The sequence below is a fragment of the Stegastes partitus genome, unplaced genomic scaffold, assembly GCF_000690725.1.
Source record: "Stegastes partitus isolate 25-593 unplaced genomic scaffold, Stegastes_partitus-1.0.2 Scaffold20, whole genome shotgun sequence".
Classification (NCBI taxonomy): Eukaryota; Metazoa; Chordata; class Actinopteri; family Pomacentridae; genus Stegastes; species Stegastes partitus.
Genome location: NW_007577751.1, coordinates 428,316 through 454,808, shown reverse-complemented (window position 1 = coordinate 454,808; position 26,493 = coordinate 428,316). Strand labels below are relative to the sequence as shown.

The window sequence follows — 26,493 nt, the reverse complement described above, 5'->3', positions numbered from 1 at the left end:
GGCAACCTTCTTGCTGCGAGGCAACAGTGCTACCAACTGCACCACCCTGCAGCCCCCCTTCCAGCACAGTATTTCACAAACTAGCTAGCAACTTAACCATGAAAACAAAGTCTGACTCTCAAAGTTTGTTGCTGTGCTACATGTGCTGCAGACAGTGCTGAATATGTTGTAAACAGTAAAGTGCTCTGCTGGACAAACTGTTTGATGACACCATTTCTACATCACCCCATGCATCTTTTTATGTGTTGTTTTATAAAAGAAAGCCTTCACATTGGCGTACAACACATATGCCGAAACTGATGTACCTGTGACAGTTCAATACCGGGCGATAATATCAGTCAAATGATATATGGATTGCACTCTGGTGCTTTTGCTGCAGTTCATACAATCTGCTGTGTTTTTCCATTTGGTTTATTATAAGTTGGTGCAAAGTGCAACTGAAGTCTATGTCTTCAAAATGAACTCAGACATGGTTTGTTCTTGGTTTGACTGCAAAACTGATCAACCACATGTCTCAAACCACATGGCAGACATGTGGTTTGAGCACTGATTAATAGGTTAAGATTTGCATAAGCCATCTGATTACAGTGAATGACCAATTTCTCTAAGGTCAAATGGTAACCTTGGTAACACGTGTGCAAGTTTGCATGTGATAATGCATTTTTTCTTCATTCATCAGAAAGTGCAGAGAAGTTGCTAAAGATCCCCTGCATTCTATTCTGTTCTTTATATTTTGACATGTCTTTAATTAACAAAAAAACAATATAAAAAGTTGAATAACCTGCTCTCTGTCACCACAATTTGATGTCAACGTGGGTCTCCAAGTTGTGGTAATGGTACAGGATGACAGTCATTAAGTTGTCCCCAAACTAAGCTACCTGCCAGTCCCAGTGCTTTCTTGTTTAGTTATCTTAGTTTGTTAGCGTGACCACAAAATATACAAGAACTCAAATGGAAGAATGTATCAGACCACATTAGCCGACTAGTGAAGTCATGTAGTCACCATTGTTTATACAGCACATTTCAAGTAATTCAGGGTAATAGCCAACAAAATTATACATGGAAAACCCGATGAATCCAAAGATTCTCTCTTAGAAAGAGTCTTGGTGAAAGTGGAGAGAAAGAATTTCCTTTGAAAAGGAAGAAACCTCCCGCTCCGGGAGCCTGGTTCACTACAAGTGCAAGCTCTAAAATCCAGCCAATAAAACTAAGTGGAAACAGCATGAACAAATGGGGTTCACCAAAAAAAACACAAAACATCAAAAAACAACAACTTGAATAAATCTGAAATGCGCACAGCACTGATTTTTAATCAGCAAATTTTATTTTCTTATCAGAAAGCAAGTTGGAATCTGACTAGCCTTTAAAGCCAACTTTCATTCTGAACAATTTTAAATACTTGGTGCTTGACAAATTTCATTTTAACACTCTAAAAGCATTGAGGTGCAGTCCTGAAAAGGTTTTTTCAGGGTGTAATCCACATTAACTCTATAATAGTAATAACACACTAACTTTCAACTTATTTTTCCTCTGCCAAAGTCAACTGTATCTCTACACCCTGCTCTACAGTGTCATTGTGTTGTGTTTGAGAACATACCGTCATAGGTGCCACTCTCCAGCAGCAGTCCACTTTCTTCCAGATCTCGGAACTCCCCCACGCTGATGAAATTGTAATCCACTCCAGGAACTTCCCCCTCTCTGGGCTGCCGAGTGGTACCTGCCAACAACGACAAAAGTTTAAGACAGAAGGAAGATCCAAACAAGTGCAATGCACCATTCCATGCCAGGGTGGGCGGGGAGGCTGGAAGTGACACTGAATCCAACATGCCCACAGGGATGGGATTCAAGTCCAAATACAGCACTCAGGGGAGAATCTGTGTCTACATCATGAATAGTCAACACAGCTGGGACTGCAGAGCGATGAATTCATTATTCAAATATGAAACAGAGAAAAAAAAAACAACATATATATATATATATATCCTCCACAAAGCAGCACAGCTGTCAGAATACAGAGGAAGTGTCCGTGATGATAAGGAACAAAGATTTTAATTGCACACTTTGACTCTGACTGTGCTAGAGCACCACTTTAATTCTTAAGGGACACAAATACGACATTAATGCAATAAATAATAAAGACTCAGCAGGAGAGAAAAAAGTCTTAAGTTCACGATTGATATTCTGCATATTTGTTGAATAAATACTTTTATATTTGCTGCGTATGCATAAAGCAGTTTTACCTCAAAATCCCACACACAGCCTGGTTCCCATGGCAATATGACAGCATAGGATGAATAAACATAAATGTGCTGTAAAAGCAAGCACGCATAATGCTACTACAGTAAAACGCTTAAGCCAGACCTTTTTCTTGGATCTCGCTTCTTACAATAAACCAAAGACTCAATTTGGGAACTCATAGAATTAAGTCATAAATTATTGAATGTCCCCACAGCATCGTCACCACCAAAGTCCTTTCCGCCTACATACAGATTATAGCCTTTGCATTTGTTTCCGACATTAAGGAAGATTTGTTCATAAACCGAAGCTAAACTCTCCAAGGTCAAAGAAGTAAAAATCCGTGACATGTGTGCTGTCTCCTTTCTGCCAGTGGCGATGGTCAAGGTCAGTTCAAGCGGTTTATTTTTTTCTCCCCCATTTTCCCCTTCTTTTCAAATTAAATTTTTCCCCCAAAACACACTGCCATTTCAAGCTGAAGCTCTATAAAGCATTTCCAGTTCCTGCAATGCTAAAAGTCATTAAGCAGTAATCTGCTGCATCTGCGGCAACTGCCTTGCTGATGCTCTCAATTTTAAGAGCGAAAACATATTGTTATGAAAATCATTTTACGCTCCCGAACATGCCAACTCTGCTTACCATCATCTTAGATGTAATCAGGCCTTTTAAAGTACCTCAGATAAACTGCTCTGCTATCTGGCTGCACTGCAGGCACGAGGGATTTTAACTCAGAATTTAGTAGCAACCTATCCCCATTCTTCATTTTCTTTCTGTGTCAACATCCATCCTGACTGCAGTATGAGCCATCACATCTGAAACAGCTTAGTCTGCTGCAAAGACAATCTTTTATTCTGTCAAACAGAGCAATCAGAGGAGACCAGTGAAACCACAGAAGGAAGATATATGAGCTTGTTCTGGAAGAAGGAATAGGGAAACGTTATTTAGCATTTTATTGTTAATTCAGCTACCTCACCTGCAGACTGTGAGACAAGTCGGATCAGTTTTCCCACCCTCACAGTTTTAATTCACGGACCTTTGTAAATGTGATTTCATCAACTGAGGTTGGTGCAACACGACTGCAAAAGATGATGGAATTTCAAAAAACAATAAGGTTACTGCAGCAAACACTGTGGATGCAGCGCGCTCTGAGGCTTTCTAGATGGGTGAATTCTCAAAGAAAAGCGCCTCTTTAGTCTACACAACTAGACAGCTGTGAGAGAGAGAGAGAGAGAGAGAGAGAGAGTATGATTACACCTCAGTTACAGAAAGAAAAGGGAGACTGCTAGGACTGTTAAAACTAGAAATCTAGCCGTCATCTGAGCAGGAGAGCTGGGATAAGCAGCTCTGAAGAAAAGACATGAGGAATTTTACTGCCAATTTTTTACCGCAAAACAGCACGGTGTTGTAACTTCCATTATGTAGGTCTGTTTTTTGAAGAGATGAAACAACGGTGTGGAAACAAAACAGCAAATAAAACACAAAGAGCATTAGTAGTTACTAGGTCTACAGGGCTTAACATGGAAATCTAGCTCTCCAGTGTGACGTGTTGACTGTGTTTCATCCTTTCGCAGGTTGAACACCCACTCTGTGGAGCACCAGAAGACAAGTGGTAAGTGTTTACCGACAAGATGCTAATTGCAGCAAAACAGAAAAAGAGAAGCAAACCAGAATAAGCGTTTGTAAAATCATCTTGCCTGATACTAAATCAGACAGTGCCAGCTTCAACTTAATTAGAATTTCTGTTAGATAATGGCTCTAACGTCTGATGATCTCATTATAAATCAGACCTCTAACCTTAAGGGAAGTATCAACATTGATCTTTTCCCCAGCCATAGAGAGCCTGAGCTCTCCTGAAAGCATGAAACTTTTTGGGAGGGTCTCTAAAATACTGACAATATGGTATTTTTGCTGTGTGTTTCTATTTTTCTACATCTTCATTGCCATGGATCATGCCTAAAATTAGGTTATTATTGATGTATGATTCATGCATGAGGGGGATTCATCACTAATTCACTTTAACAAAGATCCATCTATCCATTTCCCTCCATTTATCCAGCGATCAGGCTCAGCAGGCTTAGCTGGGCATTCAAAACATCCTTCTCCCAGGAAACATTTTCCAGTTCTTCCTGGGGGGATCCCAAAGTGTTCCCAGGCCAGCTGAGATATGTAGTCCTTCCAGCGAGTTCCCAGCCTTCCCTGGGGTCTCATCCCACTTAGACGGGCCTGGAAAACCTCTACTGGAGCAGCGACTCTATTGCGAATTTTCCTCAGAGCGGTGACTGTTCTGCCCTAATCTGTTTTCTTGTCCTTCATATTCTTATTAATAAGACAAATAAAAGTTAAGTAAAATGTTTTAGAAGCGCATCTGTCATTTCTGACTACAAAAAAAGTGAAAAACATGAGCACCGACAAAAGCCATGGTGTGTTCGCACATTATAGTAAACGCAACTATAACGTCTTGATCCTGATTGGCTTAGGCAGCCAGTTAAATATCTCATAGTTGGGAATACACATCCTTATTTACAGGAGTTCATGCTGCTGACACTACAACAAATAAAAAAGACAAGCATTTGTGCAGACTTGTGCCAAAGTGTGAACTAGAGTAAATTGAGCTCAACAATAATACATTGCATCCATAGTGTATATAAAAGAGCGATGCTGCTATTAAGGCCTAAGGAGTGAAAGCAATTCATTAACCTGAATTCTTTCTAATGGTCAGCACGGGGCGACTCCTTTGGTGGCAATAAAAAAGTCCATATGCATATAAAGTAGGGATGCATGATATATCGGCGACCACATCGGAATCGTCTGATATTAGCGTTTTTTCCCATATATCAGTATAAGTCTGATGAACAACTATAGTTGATGTGAAAAACTGAAGATTGTCTAACATTAGCGCCTTCGTCTCTACATTTGATACTGCTGCTATTTCACAGATGTTTTTACTTCATTGGTCCTCGACCTGAATGTTAAATATGTTCAAATATGTTCAAATATGATATACCTTTGTCACATAATAAAGAAGACTATGTGGTCTAATTTGGTATGGGCTTCTTATGAATAGTTTTCATGTTCTCACAGTGCTTACTTATACTCATTTTTCGATGTGAACAAAAATGGAATATCGACATCGGTAATATTGGTTATCGACAATATCAGAAGTCTTATTGGTATCAGCCAGAAATGTTTATATCATGCATCACTAATATGAGACTATTGAAAAATGATCTTTCTTCTCACTTGATGTGTTACCTCCACAAACATTTTCCTAATGAGTTTATGGTCTCAATCCGTAGCCTCAGGTGGTCTTCAATACAGCAGGATGTGTTTTCAGAAAATTATGGTCCAGAAAGCAGCGTATACTTTTGGTACTGTTATAAATGACAAGTCACTACTTAATGGACATCCCTAGTGTCCTCAAGTTGTCCTTCAGATCCACTCCTAGATCATCATGACCAGTAAAAACAAAAAAAACAACAATGCCGAAACAACCAAAATGCCAAACTCAAGGCTTCAGAGTGATACAGGTTTACCAGTACAATGATGTGTTGTTATGTTCTAGAAAGTTTTTGCATTTGTCACAAACAATAATAGTCTTAAAATATGACTTGCCAACACAAACTAAAATACAGCATTTTACCTGACCACATAATATATATTTCATTAATAACGACAATGTGAATAATGTGACTCACAATATGTGTTTCTGATGTTTTGAACTTCATACAGACACAAGAAATGGTACTATAAATTCCTAAAACAAATCTGGAAAAGGTTTGAAATATTATTTGATCAATTCTTCAGCTATATGGAGATGCTATTGTCCATCACAATACAAATGATGGTTGGTATCTGGTGTTTTGCTCATCTTCAGCAGAGCTTGACCATGTAATACCTTTATTTATTTCTTGAAGCTGACTGAGCTGCATTTATGAAACTCGTGGATGAAATGCAAACTTTTTTTTTTTTTTTTAATCAAACACAAGTACAAATCTTGTTTAATATTGTATTAAATGTATACTTTCAATTAGTTGTTTCTCTGTAGTAAGACAAGACAGTTACATCGATGCAACAGCATATTCATAGCCTTTTGTCTCACTTGCTTAAACACTTAAAAGGAGTGTCTTCAATTCTCTGAAAAAAATGAAATTGCTCTGATTGAAAACCTGGGGACCCTTTTTTTTTCTCCACTACTCTTCCTCATTTTTTTATTTATTTTATTTTTTTTAAATCTCGCAGTGAGACTAGTGGAGCTGATTGCTGTGCCGTGACGGATATGAATACCCAGGGAAGGGGAGAGGTAGTTGGCAGTAGGGTTGGGAGGTTGGAATTTAGCAAAGCTTAGAGGATTTTGTGGCAACCCGGACCCCTGGCACTCTCTTGAGCTCCTGTCGCTTTCTGCAGGAGGCGAGAGCAACTCTTAATGAAGCCCTGTGTGTGTGCGGTGGAAGAGGGAAGTCATGCTTCTCTCACTCACTCAGAGATGCTATTGGGGCTGCTGTAATGAGCGCAGGCATCATGCTGCAGCGGCTATTTAGGCTCCTCACAGGGTCACTGTGGCTCAGTGCACTGGTACTGGCTTGAATGAGCAGAGTGGACAGGGGGCATATGCTGAGCAGCTGAAGCCAGACTGCAATGTCTCACATGGGATATGTATGGCACACAGGTTTTTACGCTGACTGGCCACAACATTACACTAGAAAGTAATTCAGGGTACCTGTTCTCACAAGTTAAATAAAAGCATGGTTCCAAAAAAGAAAGAAAAAAATTGTTGATTTAGGCAAACCTTTGAAGTTGCAAATATTGTTTTGATGAGTTGCCTTGACGTAATAATGTCAGTAACTGCATCAACCTAATATTGTGTGTACCCATCCATTATCTACACACCGCTTAATCCTCACTAGGGTTGCGGGGGGGCTGGAGTCTATCCCAGCCGATTTAGGGGAAAGGCAGGGACACCCTGGACAGGTCACCAGTCTATCACAGGGCCACACTTACAGACAGACAACCAAGCACACTCACATTCACACCTACGGGCAATTTACAGTCGCCAATTAACCTCAACATGTTTCTGGACCTTGTGGGAGGAAGCCAGAGAACCTGGAGAGAACCCACGCTGCACGGGGAGAACATGCAAACTCCACGCAGAAAGATTCCGGTGGCCCGACCGGGACGCGAACCGGCAACCTTCTTGCTGTGAGGCAACAGTGCTAACCAACTGCGCCACCTTGTAGCCCTATTGTGTGTACTTCAAACTCAAATTTCTATGTTAATTAATGACATTTTTTCTTACCATGAGTTCAGGATTTCAATTTCCTTCCCCTATGACATGCCTGAAAAATGTAGTCTGTTAAGATAGTGTGTTAGACAGCCTGTAGGTGGGATCATTACAATACAAAAACAAAAAGGACATTTCAAAGTGTCACTTTTGTGTGCTCAAATGCACAACTACATTTTGGGGCACCTGGATAGCTTAGCGGGTAGGGCAGGCGACCCATACACAGGGGCTATAGTCCCCGATGCAGCAGCCCGGGTTCGATTCCAGCCAGTGGCTCATTTGCTGCATGTCATTCCCCCACTCTCCTCCCCACGTTTCTCTGTCTATCTTTCACTTTCAACTATCACTAAAGGTGGAAAAGTCCAAAAATAAATCTTTAAAAAAAAAAAAAAAAATACACAACTACATTTCAAAATAAAGTTTCTTAGTTTCTTCCTAAAAACTACATGAATTCAAATCTAACCAAGGCATCTTCAAAGTTTAAACAGTTGTCAACTTAATAACTTGTGTTCACAACTCTGGTAAAAAAGAAAAAAAATATTCTAAAATAATTCACGTGCAATCAGCATAAAAGCTTGTTTTATTGTTACCGCTAATCAAACAAGTGGTAACTAAAATTATCTTTAATAGAAAAGGAAAAGTTATTTCCTTCAACTTCGTGTTTGTTGGTTGAACATAATTTCATTAGAAGTTGTCTGAACTCTAACGCATTGATGCAAACGGTTGCATATTTTTTTATCGTGTTTGAATCTAAACATCATTACTTAGACTGAACTGACTGGCGAGGTGAAAAACACTGGTCATCATGACAATGCAATGCTCTGCTGGGAGCCACCTGGGTCCTGACATTCATGAGGATGTTACTTTGACACGTACCACCAATCTAAACATTCCTGTCAACCAAACACTTGGCATCCTGACTCCCCAGGTCCCAATCTGGTCTATCAGTCATGGGATGTGTTGGGACAAGTCTGAGCAACAGAGGCCCCACCCCACAACCCACAAGACCCAAAGGATCTGCAACCAACGTTCTGGTGCCAGACACCACAGGACAGAACAGTGTCTCTGGACCAATGGGTTAGAGCTGTTTCTGCAACACAAGTCGGACCTAAACAATATCAGGTGGTTTCAGCTGATCAGTGTGTAACTCCAATGATGACTCCCTAAAGTGCAGAATGGGGTGGAAACAGAACCTGATGTGCACCGTAAGTGCTTTAATAACTGCGATAATCTTTGAGATAACGGGAGGAAACTCGGCACAACGTCTGAGATGTGGGAGATTAAGTGATCTTAACTCTACATTCTTTATTATCTTGGTTGACGAGCACTGAGACCTCGCGCTTTGAACTCTAAGTCATTTCATGTACTTCCATAACAGCAAACAGGCATGTTTATACTGCGAGATTAGAAAGAAATGCGAGCTGATTATCTCCAATTAATCAGCGCTACGTTACGTGGACATTAAATGCAACTTCAAATACCTTTTAAAATAACTTGCCTTCTCTGCAAAATGTCAGATAAGAAAGCTTTCCAAATGCTAACTGAGAGATACACAAATAATAAAAGCCTTCTGAAGCAGTGATAAATGGCAAAAAATATATTTTCTTTAACTCAGCTGTGCAGCCTTGGGAATTGCAGCTGCTCTTTCATTTATGCCTGTTGGCCTTGTTGTCCATTTTAAAATCACTCGGGTATAAACACAAAGTCATTGTGTCCTGGTTACTTATTCTTCTACTTTGAAAGGAGCAGTGGAGCAAATGTACAAAGCACGGAGAGAATGAAGGGAATTTAACATTACTCTTTCACACCTTAAAGTATAAGATAACCAAGGCCTGTCGGTAATCAGGAACTGAAAAATAAGTGTCTCTTTTAATTCAATATTTCATATATAGTCACTCTCAAAACTTATTTCTGTAAAATGTGTTATTCCCCTCCATTCCAATGCAGCTTCTTTTGTTCAAGCCCTGAAGTCTTAAAACATATTTTACTAATGGTAGATAACGCTGGAACTTCCTATCGGAACCTATCGCAGTTGCATTAGGCTCAAGACTGGGTGCCTTTGCTAATTATGCTGAGATTATGAAGAGAATAGGAAAGCTTTGCAGTAGAAAGTCACACTGGTGAACTGATGAGGGGGAAGGAAACGGGGTAAATCAGGTAAAGAGGGACTTTTTTCTTCTTTTTTTAAGAAAAAACACAGGATAAGCAGGTGAGAAAAATGCATGGCAGTATGTAGTGCTACAGATGAGAACAGACCAGGCTCCATCTGGCGGAGTTCAGAGGGCAACAAGCAGACCCAGACAGAGAGAGGAGGCTGAGGTGCCCAAGGCAGTGGAAGCTACTCACAGGGAATGGTGCGCAGGTACAGGTTGTCCCTGATCACCTGCTGGAGCTTATGGTCCAGGGAGCCCTTCTGAAACTGCAGACTGAGGTAGTGACGCAAATCAGTATTCAACACCTTGCCTGGAGGGGAGGAAAGAGAAATTCAGGTCAGTCCAAGAATTAAATCCCAGACGAGGGCATCTGCTTGGTCCTCATTTACAAAACACCCACTCTGATGATTTGATTTTGAGACGATTAAAAACACATTCTGGAATTTAAATTTATAACCAACTACACCACGAGCCTGTAACAGACAACAACACCTGCTAAAAGTGACAAATCAACAAGGTCCCTGTCAGGACAGCAATTATTTGTGCCTGAGAAGGCTGGGGTGCTAAGTGGCAAAGATGACATATTAAAACTGTCATATGTGACGAAACATTAATTGGGCATCTTTCATTAAATTCCACGTGCATGCATGACAAAAAAGGGAAAAAAAAAAACCCCCACAACATTAAGAACTGTTTCTCCTCTGAAGCGACCGCAGTTCAAGCCAAGTCTGAGGAAGTGTCGAGGCTGCACAGACACTTTCAAGAAGCCGATTCTCTGTTCTCCTCGGAGTGATGGAGAGGAAACAGCGAGATGAAGAGGGCAAGAAGAAACAGAGAGAGAAATCCCTTGTGTTTGCCATCGTCGCGCTCTTCCTCTGTGTGGACTCCCGCTGTGTGTGGAGCAGAAGTTCCTTTCTCAAGAAGGGGACATGCAGGATGTGCTTTGAATATGCCTTCAGTAACACTGTGGGCATCAATAACCGGCGTTTTCTCCTTAAAACTGCCTAGCAGGGGGGCGCACAATTAGCCTAACACAGTCGACTGAGGCAGTGAGCACGAGGATGTGCTACATCAAACATCATATGGTAGTTGTTCTGACAGTTATTACAGCTGCAATAATACCTGCAAAGTGCCTCATCAAAACAGAGTTCTGTGTTCCGTGCCTGCTTTTTCTCTTTCATGCAGATTTAAATACAGATCCACAAGAGCAGAAAGTGCTAATGTTTTCTGTCAGCGTCTGGCAGAAGATGCTCTAAAGATCTCCAGATCAGGAAACGTTGACAAATCAGTGTTAAGCAGAAGCCAGGCAGGGAATAATGACACACTCCAAGTAAGGTCTGCATTAAGCTACTGCAGGAAATCAGTCATTCAGTAACATACCGCTTCCTGAGACTAATTCTGCTGTTGGCTGATCTATTGATGAATATTTTGTCAAACTACATAGTTTCAAGACAGCATGCCAGACACTTAACGTCTAGTACTTCACTGATCAACTGCACACTCCAAAGTCATTGTAGATTTGCTTTTAGTTCACATATTTTTCAACCGCATTCAAAATTAATCACCAATACAGACACACTATGGAGGGCTTAAACCAGCAGAAATTGGCAGATAGAATTTCGATTTAAAAAAAAAAAAAAGAAAGTGCATATTTCATAGTAACAAAGAGAAACATTACCACGGTGAAAGTAATGAAATTTTTAAAGTGTGGAACATGCATTCCACACTTCATAAGAGCCCTACTCAGAAACTTGAACAGTATGTTTTTATGGCACCACTTTTTCAGCGGGAAGTATTGAAGGAGAGACTTGACTGCCGCTGGGAGAATGAAAAGCTAATTCAAAAATATTGTAAATTAAATTCATTCATATTCAGCCCCTAAGGGGATAAAACAACTACCGCTGGGGCTGCAGATCGGCGGCATTATGTTGCCTTGAAATCTGTCAAGACGTGGAATTGAAAATATTTTCGAATCTCTCGCTTACTGGGTGTGCAACAAAACTCAAATGCTGCAATGCTGTGTAGTGATATTGGAGTTCTTCTAGCCACTCTGCGTGTGCCCGGTGATTTACTTAAGTTGAAACAGTTCAGTGACTGCAGCATGGCAGAGGTACAAGTGAGGGCCAGGGCAAAGAGAGGCACGGCTCTCCATTATGTAACTCCATAGACTTTCTACTGGTACAATGAATGCCAGGAATTTGGGTCAAGGAAACAAAAGCTGAGTCTGGCTATGCATCACAACTCAAAAGCCACAAGCCTGTGGTCCACGTTCCCAGAAGCTATGAGACACAAAAAACCCCAAATTCTACTACACACAAAGAATATACATCCCCTCCCCTACCACTGGGTCCGTCCTCCTCGCATGTTAAAGGAGAGTGATGGTGCCTCTGCCAGGGTTTTCATTCAGTAAATGCCATCCTGAATCCATATTCACACATCCCCTTGAGAGATCAGTTGGTTCCAGTGTGGACAACGAAGGGTACTAATTGTTACCACGGGACTCCTGCACGTCGGAGTTGACACCCCACTGGGTCAACAAAATCACTCTCCCTGTCTTTCACTCTCTCACACACACACACACACACACACAAACACATGCAAATCACCTCCCCCTGCCCAAAGCAAAGTCCCACTCAAGTGTTTCTAACAGGGTAGTCTTTGTGGCCCGCCTGTCAGGTTGCGTTAGCGTGCTACATTATATCTCCAGAGGCAGAGAGAGAGAGAGAGAGAGAGAGAAAGGGGAGGGCAGCGGCAACTCTCAGCTTCCCGCTAGGTTACAAGGCAGCGCATCACTGGCCTGCCAGGCTGGTAGTACGAGGCATGTGGGACACAATGGAAGCCTTTGTGCCTTGTCATCGGGCTGTTACACACTCTCTCATACTGGAGCAGGGAGGGGGCAGAAAAAGGGGAGCTTAAGTTCAAGGATGAAGAATTATTAGAAACAAAGGAAGCGAGGGAGGGAGCGGGGTATGTTTGAGGAGAGGAGTAATGATGATGCATGGGAACACACGTGGAAGCTCGCCACGCCTCTGTCCTGCTGCCCTTTCATCATCATCCCAGTCTCTGTGCCTTTGCCTCCCTGATGGTGGAGATTCATCAGCCCCGGCAGGTCCCCGCGGGGCTCGTCACACCTATGTTTGAGATCGCTTTCTGAATCGCTATCAGCCCCTCCCCGCACCTCTCCTTTTTCTTTCTCCCACTGCTAGCCACTTAACCTTTCGTTTTCTCTCATATTGCAAGCCTCAAGGATGTGTGCATCTAACTGTCACTGCAGCCCCTCTCTGCCTGTCTGCTGTCTCTTAGTTCAGCATGGATGAGGAGAGGAGAGGAGAGGAGAGAAAGTGCTGTATAGGTTATCAACACTAAGTCTGACATCAATGCAGCACATTAGTCATAGTCAACAGAATGTATACGTATAATGCACATAGTGGCAGAAAGGGTGATCATCTTGACCTGCAGATTCTTGAAGGGCTGTGGATGGAAAGGTTGTTCTCCTCCAAGATGAGTGAGAGACGCAGCGAGGACACAAAACATACCAATAGGTAGATAAGATACAGATAAATAGTTAATTTTCTGAGAAACACGTGGTGATATTTTATATATTTTTTCAGAATTACAACAAGTGCATCGCAGTTGGCTAAAAAACACACTAAACTCTGACTTTCAAAATCCATAGAAATTGTGAAAATAACAGCAAATATGTTTAAAATTGATATTTTTTCACCTGATTTGGGTTGGTTTTGTTTAGAAAAGTGAACATATACACTGTGATTTTTTTGTCTGATTTTACTTCATATTGTCTGTACTTTAACAAAACAGGGAAAATCTGTATAATAACAGTAAATTGTTTAAGAAAATAAAAAACAAACTAACCAACCCTGGAAGGAGCATGGAGTCAGAAGTTTGTAAAATATGCCGGGAAAGAAATCCTTTGCTCTGCATTCTGAGTCCAAACCCTCAGCATGTCAGAACTGAATTTTATATTCTTTGCCATCTATAGAATAAAAGCTGTGTGACATGTACGTTTCTATTTGCCTGTGTTTATGGTTTGCCACTTACAAACCCAAAAGTAGACAATTTGTAAAAGTTAGGAGATGAAAAAGAAAATCCCCTACAAAGGAACAGGAGAGGAGAGGCTTTAGATCAATAAGAAGATCTGCAGAACGAAAACTTACTGCGCTGATGTTCTAATGTAACCCTAACTTTCTGTTTGTCTCTTTCACATACACAAAGACGGGGATAAAAAACAAAAGCACATGCTGCTGCCCATCATCTTCCCCGTCCCCTGGGATGCTTAGATTTTGGTATGTCTGCCATGGGAAAGCGCTAGTCTCAGCTCACCTCACCATCTGTCATTTTCTGTAACTGATGTCAAAACTATTGAAGTGCTTTAAGAAAAATCTGTCAGCGAGAGACACGTTGTTTTTCAGCCAAAAGGGCTGGACAAGAGCTTTAGGGTTTAGTTAACATGGAGCGCAACTCAACTTTTCTGCCCTCAAGTACACAGTTGGAGTCCACGGCACAACAATCTAAACAATCTTAAAAATGTTCAGTTCTATTTGGAAAGATGAGGCACTTTGGATTTTTTTATTTCAAATTTACAGCAAAATCGAGTCAAAGCATGAAAGGCTTTAAGCATGAGAAGTTACGAGCATGCTAGCGGTTCTGCGTAGGGATCAACCGATTATCAACCCAGCCAATTGTTATGGCCGGTATTCAGCATTTTCTGATTATCAGTGTCAAGTTATAAAATGACTCAATCAAGATTAAATAAATGAAATGTGCTACTTTGGCTCTTCCTGCAGTCACTCTGTGGTCAATGTCCTGCCTACAGCTCTATGTGATTGGTTCCACAGTGCAAGTAATAACCAGTCAACGCTGAAAGCTACAGAAAGGGACAGACAGGTGCACTTGCAGAGAGATGCATCTCTGGTAAATAAGGGGAGCTGTGTTTGAAGGGAGAGGTAGCAGATACTGCATAGGTTATAATAAACACCCCAACCTTACACAAGCATGCCCAGTTTCCCTGTTACAGTCAAAATGCCTGAATAAATTCACCGCAGGAGACAAAGTGTTTGATCTCAAACAATCAATGACACAGCAAACAGAGGAGAATGTCACATGATGTTCTTGCATCATCAATTATTTTCTCTATTGCACATATTTAGTTATAGTGATTGTTAATAATAAAGAAGCATGTTTATGAATAATAGGTTCCCTACTATTGCATGCTGTTAATACATTTTTCAATGCATATCCGTGTATATGGATTGACAATCAGCATTGGCCTTGATAAACCTTGTCAGTCCATCTATAGTTCTGAGGCTGCTAACATGCTTATATTTAGCCGGTATAATAAGGACCATGTGATCAGTAAATGTATGAGTATATCAACATATGGTAGTCAGCAATAAAAGGAAAGCACAACTGAGGATGATGGGAGGTACTATGCAGGTACTATGACTTGAAACAAAGTGTTGGATAATACAAATTTGAATCTAACGGAGGCACTATATGAAAAATTAGGGTACCAAAATTATTACAAATCATTTTGTGGATGCATGAAAGTATGAAACAAGTGTCATTGTAATTCATTTCATAGCTGCCAAGATGAACCAATTAGAGCCACAAACATACCCTATAATTCTGCTAAGGAACTATCAGGGCATTATCAAAGTCAGTACACTTAATGTTCCACAACTGAACCTAATTTCACTTCAAATCTATGCAATAGTTGTTGCGATATGTCTCTCCGACAGCGGCAGACCAACAGATCGGCAGTCTGGACTCTATAGAGGGGGGATAACGTAGATTAAACCAATGTTCATGACATAAAAGAGAGAACCAAAAAGGCAGAATAGGGCAATAGAGGAAAAAATTTCAAATACTGAAACAAACAAGTCTGCACACTAGACACCGAGCACTTAGGTGAAACTATCAATCTTGGTGTTTGTCTTTTCCTGAATCCCTGCAGCTTGTCTCGCTTCTCAGCACACCGGCGTGCCCTCGCTTCACAGAGGCCAAAACAATTGACGAGCAGTAGAGATATTTACCCAGGCGCCCACTAAACATTCAGTTAAATTACAATGAGCCCAGACAGACACAATGCTTTTCCTAAATAAGAGCGGAAGTAATGCAGAGATGTCACCAGCAGGGGTGTCAGTGGGCGTCTAATGAGGCAATTCTCTGACAGTAGTGTAGCTCCGGAAACAGTGAGAAGGCCCCTGCTATCTGCTAATTACCACCTTGTTAGGCTCATTTGGCAAGTCGGGGCGACAACTGTCCTGTCTCGTTCTGCATGACAGGCAGACAGAGTGAATCAACAGATTATTGGCATCTTAGGGACACCAGGTTTATTTGCTTTCCCATTAAAATCCCAGAGACAAATGGAATTACAATCGCGATACGACTTGGTTTCTCTTCGGAGAGCAGAGAGATCAAGCTCCACCAACCAATGATCTCCTCCCTCAGACCCACGCTCGTGTTCACTAAAAGGTGAAGGTAAACACTCGTCCTTCGAAATGGGAGAGGCGGGGAGTGTTTCGGGTTCGCTCTGTTGCTCTTGTGGCCGCCGCTTTAGGTGAGAGCTGTAATTGGCTGACAAAAAGGAGTCAGTGTGAAGTCAATTAGTGGCTGCAAAGCCCAAGAGATTAATTGCGGAGGGAGGCACACTTTGGGATGAAAAATGTTACATGAAGGAAATCAATGTCCCCAACTGGCCTTTTCTACCTTCAGGTTAGATACATCCCTCTTGAAATCCAATTAGCGGGACCGGTCTCTTAACATAAGGTCAGTCTGCACAAGCTGCATGTTTTGGCTATAAAACGTCTAATGACCAGGTTGAAAACTTCCTGATCTTTTCCAGTTGTATCTGTACACTGATACTGAAAAAAAAACGGTTTTCAGCAGCAAAAGCTTTCAGAATGTTAAATGGCAGAATTCATAAGCCATCACATCTGTATCAACAGCACGGCATAGGAGGGGATGAGATGCTACAGGAGAAGTGGCTCTTCACGATATTATTTTGAGCTCACGGTGCCACAAGGACACTGGCAGTATCCCTGTACCCTTGGCAGAATGGCGTGATCAACTCTTTTAGCAGATAATTGAAAGGAATGGTCTTGCTACACATTGTGTGCAGACTTAATGTTGTGGGTTTATTATAGTCAATGTGATAATCATCAACACACTTGGCAATAGACACAGATGGCCTCCCAAAGCGCTCAGCATTCAGAGATGTATTCTCAGCTACGTGTGGCTTTCTCGCTATTGTTGGCTGACTGTACTAAATATCCATTAGTTACATGTTTGAAATAAAACTGGCTCAGTGCGCTCTTGGCTCATTTAACAGTGCACACCTATTCTGTCGATACATAAAGTATCCCACAACTTTAGAGTAGCCGGTCAGTGCATGTAGGTGGGGATAATGAATTCCAGCTAAATGAGGTGTGTTCGCATTAATGCATGGTGCCCTGTCCTCCCCAGTCGGCGTGTAGCAGCACGTGACAAAAGCATCAAGCACTTTTTTTTTAAAGACTGTGAGGAGTGACCTTGAAATGTGTCCTTTCTAATCCTATTGTGGCTTAGAGGAAGACATTTAACAAAAAAAGCTGTCTTGTCCATCCCTTTTGGAATCGTAGCTGGGCCAGGGAGGTGAAAGAACAGGCACAGTCCCCCAACGGGGTCTTCTCTCCTCCCCCTGTCCTCTTCCTGTGATGTGGAACAGACTGGCACATCATGGCATTACCCTCTCCTTCGCCCTGCGTTCATGTCCAGCTGCTGTCCCGAGCATCGCCCCTTTGCCCCGCAGTGTTTGGGGTTCAGAGCAACCGAGTGTCCCCCCTACCACCAATATAGTGGCTTCACCACTTCATGGGTGTTGAAAAAGTACCAGAGCTGACGCGTAATATGTTAGAGGTGAAAATGAGGAATTTTGTTAATTTTATGACAGAGATTCTTAGCCACTATGGAGTTTGTTTTACTTTTACACAAGTATGCATTTAGGGATGGGGCTGTCATATGACTGGTGCATCACAGAAACAACTAGTGGATGAACTGATGTGAAACATGTTACATTATCAATGATGTCCGGACAATGACATTTTCTGACTTTCATGATGCCCTGACTTTCCATCTACAGTTCCACTACCAGCATGTTTTAAGATATCCAGGGAAACATCTAAACATGTACTTTATGGATTGGGGCTTACTTTTTATTTAGAATTTTGTGGTTCCCAGAGGATGTATCCTAATGACTTTAGAAGTTCTCTGACTTTTCCTCATTTTGAAGTAAAAAGAGCTTTGGAAATTATGTATTTTTAACAAAAGTCAGGAGAAAAAGGATTTATTTTGATGTTTAAGAAAGCCTATTGCCTATTTTTAAAAGGTACACAGGTGGTAACTTGATGTTTTTTTTTACTCATAAAGATAAATGTGGATAAAGGAATGATCTAACCTTCATACATATAGAATAAAGAAAGAAACTAAAACCTGGTGGTACACGGAGGCTCTGAGTGGCTGGCTATGTATCACCATATCGAGACCTTGCATTGGCCTTCATGCACAACCTGACCTAAAGTCCATTTGTCATATAGAAGGTGGAGGTGGCGGGGGACACAAGGTCATGGGTGTTTTTACACCATGAAGCCCATCTTGCAAAGGCAAATGCCAGTCCCTGCCGGCCACAGCCTTCACCAGTCAGTTCTGCTGGTGTGAGCAGGGATGTCAAGAGGCGATTACAGGTTAGCACACCTTGGTAGACCTGCACAGCAGCTGCGAGAGAACAACGGAGGGTGAAGGGTCTTTGTTATCCAGGGTATGACAGGCTGTTCATGAGCCAGAGAGCTTTAAGAGATTAAACTCTGCATTTTATTCTTTTTTTTTAATGGCAGTTTCCATCTAATACATTTAAATGAAACAACTGAAAATTCCATTGAACAAATTCTCTGTTGTATTGATAAAGTGCCTCTCATTGACACAATTGGTGTTATTGCTCTGGCCTAGCAGGGCTGATGTTTGTGGTTTCGAGGGAAATGTCGTGACAACTATTGGGCAGATTACCATGAAATGTGTTACAGATATCCATGGTCACCAAAAGATGAAACCTTTGTTGTCCTTCAAGTTTTTAATAACAGCCAGAAATGCGTAAAAAATTCCCTAATACCTTTAAAACATACCCATCAGCCTCATCTGTACTTGCTTACATGTTTCATGCTGACACAGCAAACCAAGACGGTAAACACTATATTAAGTGAGAATTGTCATAGTGAGCATGACATTTAGCTGGAAGCACCACTGTGTCTAAGTACAGCCCCACAGTGCTGCCACCGTGGTTGTAGACACTTAGTGTTGCTACATTAACTGATCACATCATCGCTGAGACGCGTTTCACAGTGATGGCATCATTGTTCAGAGCATGAATACATTATGAGATGGCTTCTGAGTGGCTTTGATTTGGATTCTGAGTGAGTTTACTCTGGTCAAACTGTTTAATTATATCCAATACAAGAGCAGCTGTGTTTACAAAGTTAACTGAATTAACTTCCTTGTGGCTGAGCTGATGATGACACTTCTATTTTTCAGAGCTCAAATGTTAAAGATAGACGTTCTGTTAGTGACACTGATTGTTCAGATTATTTACAGCGATTGATCCCTACAAAAGAACTCACAGAAAAAGAAATATTGATCATCCCGTCACAAGGCAATGTTCTGCAGGGAAACCTTGGGTATTGAATTCACGTGGAAGTTACTTTGGCATAAATCACCTACCTAAGTACGTAGACTATGCAGAAACCAAAGGATCCACTGTGTCCATGCTCTGACAGATCTGAGCTGTTTCCGCAGCACAAGACTTGCACCACAGTAAGCAGGTGGTTTTAATGTTGTGGCAGGTCATACCGACTACCTCTACAGCGTGTTCTGTGCAGTGTGCAGTTCAACATGGACTTTTAAACTGAGACTAGCAGACTGACCAAAGGCCTGTGTCACACAATGTAAAGTCTTCCTTTCTGAGAGACACTGCAAAAGAAGCAACTAAGGAACATCAGAAAGAAAAACCAGGTCAATACAGCGAGGCAGACTTTAACGAGCCGTGGAGACCTCTGTCGTCCACTGCTGCAAAGAGTTCAAGCAAGCATTTCCAGAATCACAACCGGGCAGCAGGCCGAAACAAAGAGGAGAGAGAGAGAGACGCACACAAAGCACAAGAGAGAGGATGAAAAGAGCAAGAGTTTTTAACAAGGTGTCTTTAGACTCTTGGACCTGTCTTTTTAGCAACTCGTTTGTCTTTCATCTCTCGGCTCCGCTCTCCCAGCAGCTCTAGTTAACTCTAAAATGCACAGCTGTAAACCTCCAACAGCGAGGTTAAGCCCCTGGTGAAGCACACTAATAAGATGAAATGACTGGATAAAAATGTTAACACAATGTAGGGTCGCTCAGGAGGGGCACGGCTATCTGTTTGAGCGTGCACGTGCATCTGTACATCAGCCTCCGAGCACATTTCCTCCTCGCCGTGTCGTTCATCTGGCTGATCTACTGTGTGCAGACCAGACAAGAAGAAGCTCCCTTCTGCACCCTGCATCATCAAAGGGCCTCGGTGCTGTTTGCCATCTCTGTGGTTTGAAACCTCCGTCTGTCTATCTACACACACGTAACCCGCAGGCAAACAAAAACACTCGCTCGCACTACATGTGAGCATACATGTGCGCGCAAACCCACAACTGATAGCTTCCAAAGAGGCTGAATGAGAAACAAGAGATCAAAGAGCAGAACAATCTTTTTCGTCTCATCTCCAGAATAGAGAGTCATCTTTACATCCACTGGAGAGGGAGACAAAGGGTTTCATTGTAGTCCGCGGATCAGAGAGAATGGGAGAAGCACTGTGAGAAGAGATCAATCAGTGTTTTATTGAAGAATCGGAAAAGAGAGGGAACATTTGGAGATAGATGGAAGGAGTCACACAGTGCACTTGATCAAAACAAAAACAAAACAACATCACTAATTAGATGGTGGCACTGACAGCAGATATATCACCAATTATTATTATTTCAATATCCCTATTATTTTTACATCTGTATTAACATAGCACCTTGAAAAATTGAGTTTACAAAGTGTTTGACGGACAAAGGAAAAGCAGGATACCCAGAAAGCAGCATAATAGGAAATAAAGGCAAGGTGAAATCAAGGTGAAATTAAGATAAAACAAGAAGGTGAATAGAAATAAATACAAATATAGGAGTAAAAGCAATAAAAAGAGACATCACAAAAAGGTATGTATAGAAAAATGGGTTTGAAGAAGCGATTTAAAAGCAGTCAGCGCTGATGCGAGCCTTATCTTCTCAGGCAGGTCGTTCCGAAGCGCAGGGGTCCTGATGGCAAAGGCACGGTCACCTTTAGATTAAAGCCTCGACCTTGGAACAGCCAGAAGGGCCCCAGCAGAGGATCTAAATCTGAGAAATAGCTCATAGGAGGTCAACGTTTTTCTTACATGGCTCAGAGCCAGAACCAGACGTGTTTTAAAACTGATGAGTAAAATTAATCCTAAAACAAACAGGGAATCAGTGGAGAGCAGCCAGGATGAGATAATGTAGTAAGAAACCTATGTTGTAAAACAAACAACAAACAAAAAAAAACAGTTTGAACAGTTTAAATTGTATTTTGCTGTTATTTTTACAGTTTTTTCATGTTTTGGCAAATTATAGTTAGTTAAGAGTATTACTGTAAAAAAAAACAACAGTGCATGATGGCCACATTAAAAATCTCTATTTTTATAAATGGCATTTTATCTTTTCTAATGTTTGATCATACAGTTACACCATTTTTTAATTTTTTTTTTACTGTATTTATATTGTTTGCTTATTATTTTATAGTTTATTTGTTTTTAGGTACAGAATTAAAGACATTTTTTGAAAGAAAATAACTATTAAATTAGAACTGGTAAAATTACAGAAAAAAAGGTATTAATTTACATGTAAACTGTAAATAAATAAATACATTAATACATAACTAAAACAAGCTAAAATTTTAAATAATATCAAAAATCTGTGTTTACGAATAATAATTATTCTTCTACAATGTTTTACCCTAAAATTTTGCTATTTTTGCCGTATTTAAATGAGCAAAAATGGACACTGTGTTGCAGATATTTACCTGTATTTGAAAAACAAATTATGTACAATAAGGACTGAAAAATGTACAGATTTTCCCTGTTTTGTTAAATTACAGATAATATCTAGTAAGATCATAGAAAGTCAGTCAGTCATGTGCTAAATGGTCGAAATTCTACATAATGTTTGTTACAAATAATAATCCACTCTAACAATGTGTGACCTTAAAAATACTCTATGTTTTAAGTATTTACATCAGCGAAAAATTATTATTTTATACATATTTCCAATTATCTTTATAATTTTTACAGTTTTTGAATGTTACGTTATTCTCCCTTCTTTTCTGGCACCCTTGCTTACAGTTTTTCAGGTTTTGTTCTTGGGATTTTTTTTTCAGATTTTTGGTCGGCAGCAAGAAAGTGACTTTCGTTTTAGGCCAGAGGGGATGGAGTTACGCTTGTCCAGAGAAAATACATGTGTGAATGGTGGTTATGGGGTAAGCGTCTCAACCATTAGGCCACCAAGCACCCCATTAACGTTAGACTTCAGAGTAATTGCAAACGGGATAGGAAAAGGGCCATGCCCAATTTTTTCTCATGTTGCATGAAGACCCAAAAATCTGTTCTGTCGGAACGCTCCACAAGCAGCGTCTGCAGCTCTGTGGATTATAGTTCAACAGAACAAGTAAAGTGATGCGCTCTTAGCCCCAATAACTTGGGCTGTCACTGACAATATGCTGCCCGATGCATCAGAGAGAACCTCGGGGGACGCGAAAGTCTCTCCATCTTTTTTTCCCTTCTCTCATTCCCTCTCACACACACATAGACAAGACTTTCACCCAAAAGAAGAAAGCTGTGAGTTCTGAAAACACACCCAGGTGACACTGTTGCATTCCAGAGAATGAACATTTTATGCGACGGTGACAACGTGGTACAACTGACTAATTGCTAGTATAAAATGTGGCAAGAGGGAATGCATGTTCTCAAACTCTGGACATGTGCTGTTGTGGGACTGTAAGGGTTGGCATATGTGTGTGTGAGGTTCGCCTAAAAGGCCCTGGGTAGTCAGGCAGGGATGTTTTAGGCATGTCTGCTAATAATATGCACAACCGAGCAGAAGGCGTTTTGTATTGGAAAGCACGGCCCGAGGAGCTGCAGTTGCTGATTTGATGTGTGCATCGCTTGTCGCCTGGCTGACCCAGATGCTGCCTCCATTCTTGACTCAGACACATCTTCAAATGGCATCTGGCTGACATCAGCACACACCAGGGCTATAGCCACATACTTTCAAACTGAAACAATTAGATGGTTAATCGATTACTCAGTTAAATATCACAGCCATTTACCAGCAATTTGGTTCAGCTATAATGTGAAGACGTGCTTCCTTTTCTCCGCTTCATGTAATTCTGATTTTATCTGAAGTTTGTAGACTATTAGTCAGACTGTGTAAGCAATTTCAAGGCGTCACAGGCCTTGTGGATTCAAGGAATGAACAAACATCCCCAGGATAAACACGTGTTTGTGGTCTTAAAACTAGGTAAGACTAAAGACATTAAACTGAGAACATAAAAATGAGACTGAAGGTTTATTCTTGACCTTTGAAACAATGATCATATAAATAAAACCTCACCTCAAGGACGGTAGCCGCGTTAATTTGAAGGGCACTTGGAGAGCGTATCCTTTAGCCAAGGCCACAACTTATCTTGCAATTTTTATTGTTTTGATAAAAAATGGCTTGGATCCATGCCAAAAATTAGTGTGCGCTTCCTTTGCTGATAATTTCTGCATATTCTTGCGAATAGACACACAAAATGCCTTGTCTTACAATATTCACAATCAACATCCATTTAATTGCCTAGTAGGATTTCACATACAAGGAATTTCACTCTGTGTTGACAGTAACACTGACAAATATAAAACATATATGCAGCACCCTCCATAGTTATTGGCACCCCTGGTTAAGATGTGTTAAAAGCCTTAAAATAAATTAAGTTTTTATTGTAGAAGCATACTCACACACTGGAAATTGTAGAAAAATGTAACCTTCAATTCAACTCACATGAATTGTTGGCAAAAGGGGGTTGTACAAAGTAATAACATCAAGGGTGCTAATAATTGTGGCACACATGATTTGATGTAAAAGAAATATTTTTTAATGTGGGATTTTTTTCACACTGAATAAATGCACTTGAATTAAAGGTTGAATTTTCTTTTTTTTTTTTCATTGTGGTCCTATATTATTTAGAAAAAAAAAGAATTTACTTGAAGCTAAAGAACACATCTTAACCAGGGGTGCCAATAATTATGGAGGGTGCTGTATATACACAATCTGATTAGAAAAAAGTATTGTTTTTTAATAAAGCATGCGTTGCAACTCAAGTAACAAACTAATGAAGTAAATCAAACCTATTTTAAAGTGTATATATATATATATATATATACACACACACACACACACACAGTGTTATTTAGGACAGTTGTACAAATTCCTGGCTCTACACCTTGATGTAGATTTGAACTACAATTAAATGGCTTCTTCCCTTTGCTCATGCTTCACCTTTCCATCATGTTTCATTAAATTCAGGCATGTAGTTTTTGCAGAATCCTGCTGACAGGCACACAAACGACACTACTATACATAGTTCTAAACTTAGACCTACACTTCTTGCTGACTTGCTGCACCTTATAACACACCTGAGTCACAGGGGGCATGCTGAAGAACAGTGTTCATGCGGTTATCGCAACTGTTTGACGTGAAATGATGAGATCAATAAAAAGGGGAATCAAAGCTAAGTCAAGAATTTCAAGTAGGCGCAGCAACAGAGCTACTGTAACATTGAGTTGTGATGATATAAAATTATGTGATTCACATCCACAATAAAGAACCAGAAATAAAATTTCGTAACTTAGGAAATATTAAAAATTCTGACAATTTACAGACATTTGTTGCCTTGAAGTTTCAAGTTTTCTAATTTATTTCTTTTCTTTTTTTTTTTTACACGGTGCCCAAATGTCATTGAAATGACAGATTTCCTTTTTCTTGACACTGAATAGACTCATCAATTGTCAGATTACAGACAAAGGGACATCTGCTGACAAACATCGGGTGATTTGAGCAAGAGGCTCCAAAACAAAAAGGAAAAGTACCTTGAATCGAGATCATTTTGTCAAAATGCACTTCCACTACAATTTGTTGAGGAAGATCACGTGGTTCTAGCCATTAAACAGACCATGTGGTGAGATTGTTTATGTTTAACTTTTTTTTCTGTTTGCTTATTCTAACCATGGGTTATACATCTCAAATACTCCTAACTTATTTTACTCAAATTAATATAACCTCTGCAGGTCACTGACATTTCATCACCAACAACACAAGAGGTCCTTGGCTGGTCCTTCACCTTACTAACTCTATATGTGCTGTCACCAGTAGCTATGGCTGAAAAGCAATTCCAGGACCAGAGAGTGATGTATCCACTATTTCTAGCACACAATCACAACCTGATCCCTGTCGTCCATCTCCAGGAAGTTCGGCAGGCAGGACGTGCATGAAGAGAAACCACTCTCTTACATTACATCCATCCATCATGTACTGGAGCCTCTGGCTGCAGAACAGGATGCTCACCTATCACTGAAATAAGTCAGCGGGCTGGACTTGTGTCATTTCAGCCATATGTCCGTCTTACATCCTTCCACTGTGAGGTGTGTGTGTGTGTGTGTGTGGAGAATGGTTCGAGTCATGGTGCAAAGGTTTTTGAGCACATGCACAAGGGTATGTCTTTAGCCTAGTGAAGCCTGTGGACATTGCTCGGCCACTGGATACAGACGTTTAGTCCGTGATTTATCTGTATCTCTTTGAAGGCGCACACAGGGGGCTGCTCAATAAGCTGGGCAGATGCCCAGGGAGGAGAGGGCAGCCGCATCAGTCACTCACAGCAGATGAAAAGGTTTAGCAGCCAGACGCCAGAGAGCAGATATGAAGAGAATCAGAGGCGAAACCTCCCTACAACCGCTGAATGTCAACTGAATATTTACCCCGTGCTGTTCTCAAGGCTCCCTCTGATGACCGAAATTTGTATTCTTTCAGTTGCACATCGCAGACGTGGGTTATGTTTAATAAATAATTCTTCCACATGACCGATGGACTGAGGGATTAGGGGGTGGGGCGAACTGGAGCGTATCAAAATGAACATCTGTGTGCTCACTGCTGTTACGTGACGGATAGAAATGGAGTTTGACTGAGTCAGCCAACACGCTGTCTGTAAACACTGCAAAGTGTGTGGAAGGATCACAGAGTGTGTGTACCTGTGTGTGCGTGTTTGCAGGTGAGTGTCAGGGAGAAGGTAAAACACATGCATAAACGCTCTGCAAATGTGTATTCAAACTGCTCCCTATTGGCTGCTCTGTAGCGGCACAGAACGAAGCAGTGACTACACGCCGGAAGGAAAACATACACATTTGTTAGATCCACAGCCAAATATCACAGTGATCCAGCAGAGCCCTGAGCCACTCTATTAGCATCTTGAAAATATAAGGGGCTTTCTGTCAGGAATGTACAGTGCACATGGAGAGCATGGCAGAGACGACACCCAGCCTGAGCGGGTGAGTCATGGTGTTGTGTTGCTCAGGGAATGATCCAGTCAGAACTGATTTAATAGAGGCGAGTCCTCTCCCTGTTGATACATAGGTCTTTGTTATTAGTATGATGTCACAGAGATAGCTCGCCA

At 41.0% G+C, this 26,493-nt stretch overlaps 1 protein-coding gene across 1 annotated transcript in view; it reads right to left on the bottom strand.

Moving 5' to 3' along the window:
* magi3a (membrane associated guanylate kinase, WW and PDZ domain containing 3a) overlaps positions 1-26,493 on the bottom strand; it is a 136,311-nt gene that overhangs the window by 40,678 nt on the left and 69,140 nt on the right. Inside the window, exons 2-3 of the mRNA XM_008293288.1 lie at positions 9,860-9,976; positions 1,598-1,717 (exon numbers count right to left, since the gene is read on the bottom strand). Of these exons, the coding sequence (XP_008291510.1) occupies positions 1,598-1,717; positions 9,860-9,976 (237 nt within the window). The remainder of the gene's footprint in view (positions 1-1,597; positions 1,718-9,859; positions 9,977-26,493) is intronic.